This window comes from Pagrus pagrus (genome assembly GCF_965226575.1).
Source record: "Pagrus pagrus genome assembly, chromosome: 23".
Taxonomy (NCBI): Eukaryota; Metazoa; Chordata; class Actinopteri; order Spariformes; family Sparidae; genus Pagrus; species Pagrus pagrus.
In genome coordinates this window covers 6,891,859-6,906,103 of record NC_140205.1, presented here as the reverse complement: position 1 = coordinate 6,906,103, position 14,245 = coordinate 6,891,859, and the positions used below count along the sequence as shown (strand labels likewise).

General features: G+C 40.3%; 1 protein-coding gene across 1 annotated transcript in view; it reads left to right on the top strand.

Annotated features, from left to right (window-relative positions):
- The first annotated feature begins 364 nt into the window (after nt 1-364).
- The window catches only part of lhfpl3 (LHFPL tetraspan subfamily member 3), a 41,565-nt gene continuing 27,684 nt past the window's right edge, over nt 365-14,245 (top strand). The window contains exon 1 of the mRNA XM_084346347.1: nt 365-1,296. Coding sequence (XP_084202473.1) covers nt 861-1,296 — 436 coding nt within the window. The 5' untranslated portion in view covers nt 365-860. The remainder of the gene's footprint in view (nt 1,297-14,245) is intronic.

Below are 14,245 nucleotides of genomic sequence, written 5' to 3'. Positions count from 1 at the left end.
ATATTAATTTAATTGAAAATAAACACCATAAGGCTAATTTAAGTAGTACCCCAATCATTTTATGCTCGTTTTATTTACTATGTTATTATCTCTGTACATGCTTTTAATTTAATTTAATTTAATTTAATTTAATTTAATTCAATCTAATTTTTGTGTCCGTACCTCCCTCATACTATCAGGGTATTAGTGTGATTACAGTGGGATTATTACACTATTATACTGTGTTGTTTTTACGATATCATTGTGTCTGTTTAAGATTTCCCGCCTGTTACTGGAATAGTACGTCAGCCTGGGATTAAGGGATGTGGGCTGGCCCTGTGATATCCAAGGCTATCCTCCAACTCTATTTCAATAGGACCTCAGCTGCGGTTGTTGGTGTGTCGTCGAGCACAGACGGAGCATTTCAGCGAGATCTCACACAGTGACCGACTGAGCCGGACCTGTTTGTCGGAATAACGGTCTGTCTCCGGGCTGTGGACGCGACCGAGGAGGACAGATGTGGGATAAATCTGCGGGTATCAGAGCAGAAGAGAGGATGGATTCCTGAGGTTTTTCCTCTATTTTTATTTTTTCCCCTTTTCTCTCTCCGGAGCGCTCATTTCGTTTTGGGAGAGTGATGAATGAAACACACAAGAAGAAAACAAAAATCCGACCTTGCCATGGATGCGAGAGCGCAGTGATGCTGTGAGTGAATAAAGTCAAATATAAATAGATACAGAGAAATAAAATCAGATAAGTTGTGCGGTAGTGATTGAGCCTTTTCCACCGGATCGGATGCGGCAGATGTTAGTTTGCTGAGGACAGGTTCACTGATCCTGAGGACCGAGCAGACACCCCCCCTCTCTGTACCCCGTTGGAGGATGGTCCCCGGGGCCCCCAGCACCACCACCACCATGCTCCCCGCCTCCGAGGCTGCCAAGATCTACCAGACCAACTACGTGCGCAACTCCCGCGCCATCGGCGTCCTGTGGGCCATCTTCACCATCCTCTTCGCCATCGTCAACGTGGTGTGCTTCATCCAGCCGTACTGGATCGGAGACGGCGTGGACACCCCGCAGGCGGGCTACTTCGGTCTGTTCCACTACTGCATCGGGAACGGGCTGTCCCGGGACTTGACCTGTCAGGGCAGCTTCACCGAGTTCAGCGCCATCCCCTCCGGCGCGTTCAAGGCCGCCTCCTTCTTCATCGGCATGTCCATGGTGCTGGTGCTCACCTGCATCGGCTGCTTCGCGCTCTTCTTCTTCTGCAGCACCGGCACCGTGTACAAGATCTGCGGCTGGATGCAGCTGGCGGCAGGTAGGAGACTGTGACTGACTACAGGTGGAAGTTCATGAAAGTGTTCAGTGGCTGTCAAAGTGTTGGTCCAGGGGGGCTCAGACTGATCCAGATGTTCTCCTCCTTTGTGAGGTCTTTCTATACTCACTTTAGACCAAATGATGTCCAGGAAATTGTCTGCTTAACACTAATTTCCTCACCCAGACTGTAAAAAATATCAAGTTTAGGATTAAAACATTTAAAAAATCCTATAAAATATCTAAAAATCCAGATGTTCTCCTCCCTTTTCATGGCCAATACTCATTTTAGCTCAAATAATGTCTCAGAAATTGTTTGTTTAACTCTCATATCCTCACTCAGACTGTAAAAAATATCAAGTTTAGGATTAAAATATTTAAAAAATCATATAAAATACCTAAAAATCCAGATGTTCCCCTGCTTTTTCAGTTCAAAGATGAAAGAAAGTATGAGACAACGATCTCTCCTGCTTTTCTAGATCATGACTCTGATAAAACTGTAAAGACTTGTCTGAAGATAACAACTGAGCAGTGAAAAAATGACATCTTCTTTGAGCTCTAATGAGATTACTCAGAGCTCAAACGATTAAGAGATTAATTCCACAATCGTGTAATTTACTGGAAATTGTTTTACCTTCATCTCCTCAAGCAGATTGTAAAAAAAAGATGAGGGGAACAACTAAAAATCCAGATGTTCTCGTCCTTTTCGTGGTTAATAGATACGCTCTTTAGCGCAAATACTGTGTAGGAAATGGTTTGTTTAACTCTCATTTCCTCACTCAGACTGTAAAAACATGTCAAGTTTAGGATTAAAACATAAAAAATTAGATGTGTCTCTGCTTTTTCAGGTCAAGGACGAGTGTCTATCCTGCTTGTTTAGATAATGGACTCTAAAATATACTCACGTGAGCTCTAATGAGTAAGCGTTTATTTCCACAGTCATATAATTTACTCGAAATTACCTGTTTTATCCTCAATTCCCCACTCAAACTGTAAAACGTGATCAGGTTTCGGATGAGAACAACTGGACAGTCGAAATTCATCCTACATTTTGTCAGGCTTGTTTGAGCTCTAGTGAGATTACCCGGAGGTCAAACGATGAAGAGATTCATCTCACAATCATATCAGCTGCTGGAAATAGTCTGTTTTACCTTCATCCTCTTGTAAAATAATGATCCAGTTTAGGTCGGAAACATCTGACCACAGCTTTTATTTAAGTATCCAGATGTTCTTCTTCTTTTTTGGGTCAAATATATACGTATGTGTGAAAGACAGTATGAAAACTCCTGCTTTTTTAGATCATGGACTCAATATTATACACTCATTTGAAATCAAATGAGATTACTCAGAGCTCAAATGATTAAGGGTTTAATTTAACAATCATATAATTAACTGAAAATTGTCTGTGTTGCTCTCATTTCTCTGCCCAGACTGATCAAGTTTAGGAGGAAAACAAATGAACAGTCACAATTTACATTTTGCAGATTTGTTTGAGCTCTAATGAGATTACTCAGAGCTCAAGTGATTAAGAGTTTAATTAAACAATCATATAAGTAACTGGAAAATGTCGGTTTTACTCTCAGTTCACCACTCAAACTGTAAAAAAGTTATAATGTTCAGTCAAAAGGTACATGCTTTTTTAGTTACTCTGACCTCATTTGATTAATTTCAATCGTATCGTTAACTGGAAATTGTCTGTTTTACATTTGTCTCATCATCAGACTGAAAAGAGACAACTGAACAGAGCTTTAATCTAAAAACTCAGATGTTCTCCTTTCAGGCCAAAGACTCCAATAGACACATTTGAGCTCAATGATTTGATTTTCTGAGGATGACAACAACCAACCAGTGCTGGAAATGATTTGTTTTACCCCCATTTCCTTCATCAGATTGTCCAAAAAATGCTCATGTTTAGGTTGAAAACATCTGACCAGAGCCTTCATCTAAAAATCCAGATGTTCCCCAGCTTCACTCCAACAGTTTGAGCCCCATATCCACAGATTTTATCCTGTGAAACCTCGTTTTATAGAGCATTTTCCTGTGGTTGCCAAAGCCCTGATAAAACATTATGTAACGGTCTGAAGTGTAGGTGGAGTGACAACAGCCTTGAGGGAGCGTAAGACCTCAAATTGAAACCGTGAAAAAGTACTCTGTGTGCTGACGCCTATAGAGTTAAACAATGAGAAACATTTTTCTTTTTTTTGCAGAAATGGATTGTGCAGACAGTGGTGTGAACAAAAATGTTCAAATATGCATTTTTTTGTATGTTTTTCATCCAAAAGCTTTAATATTCATAGTCTCAATCACTTTGATGAGACTTATTTCAACATACATCCAGAATTTTGTCATATTTCAGCCAAAAAACTGTAATTAACTCAACTCTGTCAGTACAAACTCTCATAGAAACAGGTAAGTCCTTCATGGTTTTTGTGGTTTACGTTATACATTGTGCCTTTCAAGAGGAGGCTCCCTCTAACATCTTCAAACCCACTGCACACCTTAAATAAAAACACAAGTAAAAGTAGGTAAGACGGGAAAATCACAGTGGCAGGGACTTTGTGTTTCTTTCTGCCTTTAATTACTTTTTGTCAGATTTCCAGCCTCCTCTCCGAAGCAGACCGAATTTCCCTGCATGTGCACAGATCTTGATTCCCTTCCAAACTTATATATTTCAACTAACTGGTGCAGCTCAGCTTTATTTCTCAGCCAACTATTTCAGCACACAGGGGGAGCAGCAGTGAATGTCAAGATTAACAACTTTACTTTTGCGCTACATTTACATGTTTTTGATAGCAACAGAACCGGTGCTTTTAACGGGTCTTAAAGGGTCTTTCTCAGCAGAACGTTTCATTGGAAAGGCCAGGAAAACAGACAAAGGGAGGAAATGACAAGCAAAACATGACACATGAGGACAGAACTTCATAATAAAACAATAAATAATAAAAAGAAATACTCAAACTACGTTTGTAGTCAACCTCTTAACATGCTGTGATTAAAAAAGGACTGTTAATAGAAACAACCGTACAAGTATGTAAATGAAGGAGCTGTAATTAAAGCCAAGAACAAGATAATTTGATTTTATTTCTGTGAGGAAATTAATGGCATCACACCAATTTACACCCCTTCAGAGAAACATGACGAATAATGACTGATAAAAGAAGATTTTGTGCATAATTTAAGGTTCAAAATTCATATAAATCTAATTTTATGTGTATAAATAGTAGCACAGCATCGTACTCTGCATCTTCATGCTTGTTCTCAAATAGGAATTAAATGTCACAACCGATAAAGATCACATTTCTAGAGAGTGGGCTTCTGTTATTGCCTACAGGAACACACAGCGGTTAAACATCCATTCTGGCTGAACATGTCCCAAGATTACACTGACCACAGACCGCAATCCAACAAACCATTGATTAGCTTTATAGGTCAGCAGAGCCATCGTCCAGCTGTAAGGCCTCATCTAAACACTATGTTCTCCCAAAAACACCCCAACGTCTCAAAAGTATCCTTCGATCAAACCCCAGCAGCTGTGAGTTGGACGCTCTTGAAGAGAAGGCACTACGAGGAGCCTGATCACAGTCTAATGAGTGGCACAGCCTTTGCAGTTTGTTTTTTTTTGTCGCAGATCAAAGCTGCTTCTTATTCCTCAGAGTCACATGTTGGCTTTCCCCAGTCTTTTTTTCCCACCGTGTCACGGGAGCAGATTTTCAGAAACTAGCACAGTTGATTCAGTCGTCTCTGGTGGTTTGTGTGAATAATTAGCAGCGGCGGAGAGTAACTGAGTACATTTACTCGTGTGTAGTACTTGAACTTCTGAAGTGCTTCTGTATTTACATTTCACACAGCTTTACTCATCTGCACTTCAGAGAGACATATTGTCCTTTTAACTCCACTTTTACTGCATTTATCTTCTGAAAACATATGACAGCTGCAACTATTAATTATTTTCCTCGTTTAGTCCATAATATCTCTGTTAATTACAATTTCAAAAATCACAAGTTGAGATACTGAAATTGTTTTATTGTCCGACCAGCGGTCAAAAACACAGAAATATTCAGTTTAATATCATAGAACAGGACAAAGACAGACAGCAAATCCTGACATTTGAGCATTTCTCTGGCATTTTTGTTCAAGATAAGATATGACAATCTTATATACAATTCTTTTATAACATTATCATGGTTCAGATGACTTGTTAGCTGCTCTACCAAAGAGAGATTTCTCCGATTTTGCATCACACTCTTGATGCATATTTAAAAAGAGGATCAAAATCGATGGAGCAGAACCAGAAATGTGTCCGTTTTATTTCACACATTCTTATCTTGTTAAAAACCTGGTGTCTGCATTACCCACAATGCAGCTTGGTTTCAGACAGTTCAGTTAGATATCCAGCAAGATTGAATCAATTATGACGTCATCTTTCAGTTTGTGGACTATTGCTTTGAAGAGTTTGGCATTACTGCTGTTGCCATCTTGGTTTTTTGAACATGCTGTGGTAGCGACCTGTCAATCAGAAGTTGGGCATCTATTTTACTCTAAATGGGACCTTTATTTACAAACTAAGCATCATGCTGAGTTGAAGACGACTTTAAACTAGAGATTGAGACCAAAAATGTATTAGGAAACTGTTTACTGAGGCAATAAAACAAGTGAGAAGTAGGGTCATTTTCTCATAAGCTTACATACAATCTGACTTCTTTTTGAAACCAGTGGAGTCGCCCCCTGCTGGCCATTAGAAAGAACACAGATTTGGGGTACGTGCATCGGATTCACTTTTCAGACCTGGAAGCGCCGTCCGTATTTTATAGTCAGTGAGATTCAGGTGTGTTATGCTAGTAGTGGCTAATGTTGCCGGCTTTGTACCATTTTTTCATGTATGCTTGGACTCCTCAAGTTCTGTTAACACACTGTGATGTGTAAAATCAGAGTTATCCTGTGAGTAACTGTTTAAGGCCATTATCCAATACATCACAGAAAGCAAAGGGTCCCAAAATAATATTTTTGTAGCATAAATTACCTCACAACCCCTCAGATTTATCTTGTGGCCCGACGCCAAGGTTGCCAAACTAGGTTACTGAACTGTACATACACTGATTCATCAGGATTAGCAGTCTAATATCAGAATCTATAAAAATGTATCAGCCAAAGGTCACATTTTCTTTTTGCAAAACAAAACAAGCACTTTCACTTTGATGCTTTTTAGTTCATCTTGCTGCTCACAGTTCGCAGCACCTCTTTAACTCGCAGCCTCTTTCAGTGTCACTCGGTCCGTCTCGTCTCACCTCTCCTCGTCCGTCTCGTTCACTCAGAAATGTCAGCCTCTGCGAAATCTGCCATTAAAAGATTTTATAGGCAATATCGAGGTGCTCTCGGTCCCTAAGCCCACCGTGATTGTGGAAAAATCCTCCCAGTCAGATGTCATTTCAGGTGGTCTGGGGCCTCTGCGATGTGCTATCAAAGGCAGCACACGCAGCCCTCCTCTCCAGCGATTGGACGTCCTGAATGTTTGATGAGCACTTCTGGTAGATGAAGACATTTCAGAAAAGCAGCTACCAGTAATGATGATCGCTCTAACTATGTTTCTGTTTCCTTTTTCTCTTTTTTGATGGTCTGTTTTATGGTTTTAAACAAGTGTTTTGCATAATTTTGCAGAAGATTTGCCAGGCGAACATCAGACAGAACTGGCATCTTGCCCAAACAAAGAGCCAACGTTTTTCCTCTTCACTTTTCTGCCTGAACACAAGAAAATCACTCGACAAACTTTTGGCAAAAGTCACCTCTGCTACTTCAATAAGATATAAGACGACACAACTTAGATATTTTAGTTTTAATGGTCCATTTGTTTGTTGGTTTGTTGGTTTGTCAGCCGGATTACACAAAAACTACTGAACGAATTTCCACGAAACTTGGATGCAGGATGTGTCTCAGTCCAGAATAGACCCTATTAACTTGGTGTGAATCTGAAGCTGGTGTGATTTTTCTCACTTTGTTGACTTGTTAATTTGTCAGGATCTTGATGAAAAAAATCAGGCGTATTTAGGTGGCTGGTATTTATGAGGGGGAACAATTTAATGTAGATAAAGGGGATCGTTGGGGCTTGTGGGTGGAGGTATGCGCTCTACTTATAGTTTATTTATTGATGTTCTTTGATCAGTAACAAGCCCTTTTTTGGACGTCATCTTCCTTCCCCTTTTTTTATTGATGTTAAAGTTAAGAAAAACTTGTTGCTTTATTTTACTTTTATTTTATTCCTCCAGTTGAGTTTGAAAGATGTGCTGAAATTGGCCCAACACACCACAGAGATTTTTATTATTATTAGGGCCCGAGCAGGAAACCTGCAAGGTTGCCTCCCAGGCAATTTCACCGATTTACTCCAAACTTTGCACACAGCATCTTTGGACCGTTCTCACAAAAAGTTATTAAAATAATTTTGATATTCCAAAGAACGCCCAACATATGAAACAACAATTTCCTGCACATTGTGGTCAGACAGACAATCTTCCATATCTTGATGAAATACAGTCCCATTAACACTAAAGTTTTTTTATTTGTGTTCCATGGCTCGATGACGGTTTGTGAAAAATTTGGTGCAAAGTGGCCAATATGGGCCGCTTTAATTGCTAAATGACGAAAGATCAGCTTCACTACCTTCACTTTTGATCCCTCAATGGAAGATGTCGCATGAACAAGCCCCGACAGCAGCATTCAACAACAGCAGCATACCTCTGCAGCATTGTGCCGCGACAGCAGCATGCCCCAACACGCGTGGACTGCGAGGGCCCGTTCATCGCTGCTTGCAGCTTTAATTTTTGTTTGTTTTTTCCTTCCTATCTGTAGTTTTTCAGATGAATTAAACAGCCCTGTAAAAAGGCGATCTCATGATGATACACACAAAATGGATTTTTCACAACCTAACGACCTATAAGGTCATTAATGGCTGATTATTTATACATAAAGCCATAATAAGTGATATATTTGCCATTAACGAATCCATTAGTCACAACTTATAAACCCTGTTAAAAGCATTCCTGACTACAGAGTGTCAGCGATGATGGAAACAGGTGAGGTGCTCAGTGTGGAGCAGCAGGCAGAGAGGCTCAGACGTGAGGCTGCACGTTGGCGCTCAATAACCTGGATGGCCTCCAGAGCGCTGATGGCCATCTGGATCTCACACGCAGACACACACATGAAGATTGCCGTGGCATGAACAGCTGTCCTTTTCTTCTGTGGCTGTAAATCCATAGAAATCCATAGAATCAGAGGTGGCTTTACTCAAAGTGCCGTTGAAGCGTTTCCAACTCGCGGTCCATTTCCTGGTTGTCTGACCAGCAGCTCCCCGTGCAGTAAGTGGCTTCCCTCGTGGTGCTCTCTGCCTACTAAGTGGTCTGGCATTCGGGGCCAAAAATAAAAGGGTCCATTTGGTAGCTGGAGGTTTATTGATCCAGAATGTTGCTCTGCAGAAAATCAGGAAACTGGGGACATCTGCATGTACTGTAGCTCAGGACAGAACAGCGCCGGTTTGCCGTATGTTTGATGCATGATAACACAGTTTGATAAAGCGCCCGACTGATATGATTATATGACTGCGCGGTGCGTTGTGCGGTATTCAATTTTACACCTCTTCAGAAAGATGTCAAGTGGAACCAGGGCGTGCTGCTTATCACTGTCACATTGTGTTTTGGAGAGGAAACGCAGAGACACTATCACACTGCGTCTGCGAGATAATGAGAACTGATCCAGGGAATATTTGAAAGCTGAAATCTTCATATTGAGATACTGCTTGAGTTATTTCTGTCCATATAGTAATTCAATCAGCTGTCATGTCTAGTCCTTAACATAGGACACAATATGTTCAACATTCCCTCCTGACAACAGACATAATAGAAATCTAATGTTTAGCTTTTTTCTCTATATATTCCTTTATTTAAATTCAGAAAGAACATTGACCCACCATTGTAACTGAAATGCTTTTGCAGTGCAGCATCCACATGGCAAGAAGCTACGTTTTTTATTTTTTGATAAAGGTAAAATGTGTGATAACACAGCATCATGATGAAGTACTGTAGAGCAGCAGAGATGTCCTGGCCTGCAAATCTTGTTCTCTACAGACACCAACAAATGACAAAGGTGTTGCAAACATTTGTAATCCCCACTAATCGTAAACCATATCGCAATCGCTGTATTTGTCAAAATAAACACAAAATGATTTTTCTTTTTTTTTTACCATATCATGCAACCCTCGTTACTGTGTGCACTTTACATGCAAGCCATGATCTCAATTTCTCCAAAGTGGAGCAAGTCTAACTATCAGATCACAGCAGGGGGCTTGGGCGTTCATCATGGTGTGGAAACTGTCCTCCTTGCAATTTATCTAAACTGTGAAATTAATTTAAAAAAGAGCTCTCTTGTGCAAGTTATAATATTGAACGTACATTCATCATCACATATACAGGTGCATTTCCTTTTCACATAAAGAGTGAAGAGTTTCCATCTTTATGTGCCTTACAACTTAAACTGTAGTTTTGTTTTCGTGTATAATTTCCAAGTAAATGTCAATTGCACCATGTAATAGTGACATAATGGCACTATCTGCGTTTAGATTCTCTATAAACGTTGTTTGCATCGTGCAATTTTGTCTGCCACCCAGCACGAAATCTCCCGGGAAAATGAAAGCTGACTGGCGAGCCAGCCAGGCCGGCAACCTGGCACCATTTCTATCTGTTTTCGCGTCTCTGTTATCGACTAAATGAATGAATTAACTCCAGTTATGTCCTGTGTTGTTGGTAGTTGTGACTCTAAGGAAAACAGAAACGATTCAGTTGTCTCCGCGCCAGCATTGAAATGCTAGTGGGTGGGAAAGTTGTCTGTTCTACGACAAGTACATTTTGCATTGTTATACACTTGAATATGGAAGCCATATAAGTGCAAAAGCTGAGACTCAGAGTCCATTGATGAGCATGGAAACAGTTGAGAAAACAATCAATATAAAGTAGGAGAAGGCTTTAAAGTGCTTAGAAAACTCTATGGGCAGCTTCACCAGCTGACAAAGATCATGTGAAGTGGTCAAAAGCTCCAGAACAGCTATTAAATGGACCTGCTTATCACTTACATTTGATATGTGAGATATCTGATTATCACATGTGCTTATATCGTGTCAGTTTTACACCTGTTAGACATCTCTTCACATGGGAAATTAAAATGTGCCGAATAAACCTCTGAAATCACTCATCTGCTAAAAATTCTGTGCTTGCCCTCATGAAAATAGACATTAAATAAATAAATAAATTAAAGCTTGAATCTGCTGGCAATAATTGGCTGTTGATCACAGCATCTCTAATTTAAGGGGAAAAAAAGCCCACGTCAATGCGAGCTGTGAGAACATTTTCAGTGTGGTTGGTCTGGATTTAAAGCAGAGCAGCTAATGACATCAGCTCGGTCTTTATCCTCTCACACATATAATGAAGGACCGGAAGAGTCTGAGAGGCTTTACAGTGATGTAACATGACCACACATGAGACTAAGACGCGGACGTGAACACACAGAGGAAGCTATTAACTGAAAAAAAGAAAAAAAAAAAATCTAAGTGATGTCTTCACCTGGTGGTTTTTAGATGAAACCCCTTTGCCCTCTTTTCCTTTATCCTCCATCTAAAGTGCTCAGCTGGTTCACCCCCCCGGCTGCCTGCCTTCTGGAAAGTAAAAACATTTCTTCTTTCACGCTCAGACAGGGCTCAGCAGACAAAAAAAAAAAAAAAAACGCTACAGAAGCAGAAACAAAAAGAGAGATGGAGACGCATTCAGAGTGAATCAGCCAAATTAAAAGGCAGCCAAGTCAGCTGAAGCTCACGGATCTAAACTACAGAGTCTGAGGATTAAGAAAGTGGATCACCTCCTTTGGCTGATGAGGCTTTTAAAGGGACAGTTAACGATCTGTGACCTCAATCAGTTCACTTGTAGGAACTGACACTTTTATAGCCTCGATGACCTCTTTTGACAGCTGCGTTTCAGAGAAAACAGCCACGATGATGCAATAGAAACATTTAGGAAAGCAACGACTGGAAGAAAGTTAATACGACCGTATCATCATTGGTTTCTTGCAAATAAAACTTTTTAATCTTTGGTGATAAAATAACTTGTAAAGCTGGTCTTCATTAAGTCCTCTCATTTAATAGCAATCCAATATTTTCATTACTTTGCCTGTCCAACAATTCTCCATTTTAGTACACTCCTGACGACTTCATCCAAAAGTGACCTATGTTTAAGGGCAGACCTGCTCTACCACCTGACTACACCTGCCACTATAAGGTCTATAGGTGTTGTGGAGCTTTGGATACAACACAGTTTATTGTTGCATTACATACACCTTACAATATGTCTGAGTGTGTCAGCCCCTCCACTGGATGAGTTATGTTTGCTCTGTGCTTTGGGATAAGAAAAACAAATCTCCCTTTTGCCCCTTTAAACATAGACATAAAAAATATAGACTTCATGATATCAAGTGCACAAAACTCCACAAAAAGAAAAGGTTGAAATGTGTCCTTTAAAGTCTGCCACCCAGATGATCAGCGATCTCCTTAATAGAGCTGTCAGCCAGAGAATAAATCTAAACACGGCGTTGGTGAGGCGACGTAAAGGTGTCACAGAGGACGAGGTGTTTTATGGGGTGTGTGGTCTGGTGGAGAGGTGAGATTGAACATCGTGTCCAAGATGCTGCAATCACAGCCAGACTTGAGATCGTCATATCTGCCTGTCAGCTGCTCACAAATCTGCTGCACCCAGGGGAGGAAGCTGACATTAATGTGCACTAACAAATTTCATAGGTAACAGTGTAGTCAGTGCGACGAGCTGTTGCAGCAGTTTGGCCTCTCTGACAAGGATTACGAGGTCTCTTATGGTTTGGCTGCAGTGCTGACATGGGCGACCTTGATCTAAAATAAATACAATGAAGTAAACGATGACAAGCCATGCTAGTTTTCTTAGATACATGGGTACTTAGAGCTTACGTCAACAGGCTAACATCATAAAATGATCGTGCTAACAGGTTGGCATTTAGCAGTGTAAACTTAACCACGCTTACCATCTTAGTTTAGCATGTTAGCATCTTTACATTTGCAGGTGGATGAAACACAAAATATTTAATTTGTGGCTTAAACTAGCGTTGAAAGGTATTAAACAAGAATATGAGAGTGTACCATGCTAGCCTTCTTATTATAGCGGAGCTTTGAGCTAAAAGCTAACATCAACATGCTTAAAATGACTATGCTAACATGCCGGTATTTGGAAGGCGTAAAGGCCTTTGCATCCACTGAGCTCATGCTAGTGAGGCTTAATAGTGGTGCTTTGAGCGAAATGCTATGCTAACATTTTTTGCTAGTACAATGTTTACTACTATCACTGTCTTACATTTGTGTCTTAGCATGCTAACATTTGCTAATTAATTAGCAATTAAGGTTCAGGAAACTCAATTATAAAAACCTGTCGCCTACATTTGGCTACTACTGCTACACAGTATGTTTAGGCTACCATCTTAGATTCGTCTGTAAGCATGCTAACATTTGCTAATTAGCACTTAACACAAAATACAGCTCAGTCTTATGGGAATGCCACTAGTGTTGCAGGTATCTAGTTGTACATTAACAGATTTTTAGACCTGATGATGGTGCTAGATTTAAAAAAAATGGGAAGCCAAAATTTAGGCAAGATGTTGAGAAATGTCACTGGATAAGGGAAACTTTGACCCCTTGGTGGCGCTAGAGGAAAAGTCTAAATCTAAAAGGTTTATCCTCTTGTTGCCATTAGTGTCTGCATAACATTTAATGGCAATCTGTCCAATCATTTTTTAGATATCTCAGCCTGAACAAAACAGGTAGACCGACCAACCCACCATTAGATTAGCTTCACGGCCAAGGCCATGGCAATGCGATATAAATGAGATAATAATCACAAGAATGCATAAAAAACATGATAAGTACACACTTAATGAGAATAAAATTCAAGTAAAAAGAGAAACAATCATTGTGAAGGTCACAATACATCGAGCCACTCACTCACTGCAGCTTGTTGATGAATAAGATGTCATTCTGAGGCGATGATGAGGTTGTCTATAAAAATTAGCCGAAGCGTGATGGACAGACGGGGCTGCAGCGGCGGCTGGAGCCAATTCAAGGTAAAGCAAGAGTGGTGTGTCTGATTGGGGAATGGCAAGGTATTTAGAGCCTTAAGTGTGACTGACAGTTTTGATTGCAGAGTAGTTAGGACGTGGAATGAGCAGAGAGATGGAGATTATGTGAGACGGAGAGAAGTAGAAGAGACTGTCAGGGCTGCCAACCAGATGAAAATGACATCCAGAGTCAACGTTCTCCAGAAGGCTCTGGGACTGTAATTATCCTCCACGAGAAATAGATGCTCCTCTGTGCAGGTTTAACAAGAGAGAAATGAACAGCGGTGATAGGGGTGTTTATTGACATGGGGCGAATTTGCATGCACAAACAAAACATAATAGCTCCAAGGCCACTTTAAGCACGAGAACACTGAGTGGTGTTGTTTGGCTCATATGGGGGAGCTACCTTCAGCGAGGAGGTTATTCTCTTGGTATTGTTTGTTTGTCTGTCAGCACAATATCTCAAGGATGTTTTTACAAATTTAACTGAATGATAATAATTCATAACCATAACAATGGATCAAGTTACTGTGTAACGTGAAAGATGTGGCTGGTAGTAACAAATAATCACCCAACTCTACAATTCCCCTCAGCTTTACAGAGCCTTTTTAGCAGTTTCTAGCCTATTGTTGTGGTTTTACAATCAGCTAAAGACAATTCTAAGGAATCGGTGGAAAATAAAACAGAGCTAAAACGAGAGTTAATGTTGGACTAACATTCGTAAAGTGGCCAGAAACACCACAGTAAATGAATGCTGATGCTGTAACAGTGTTTTTCATTTGGTTGCCTGT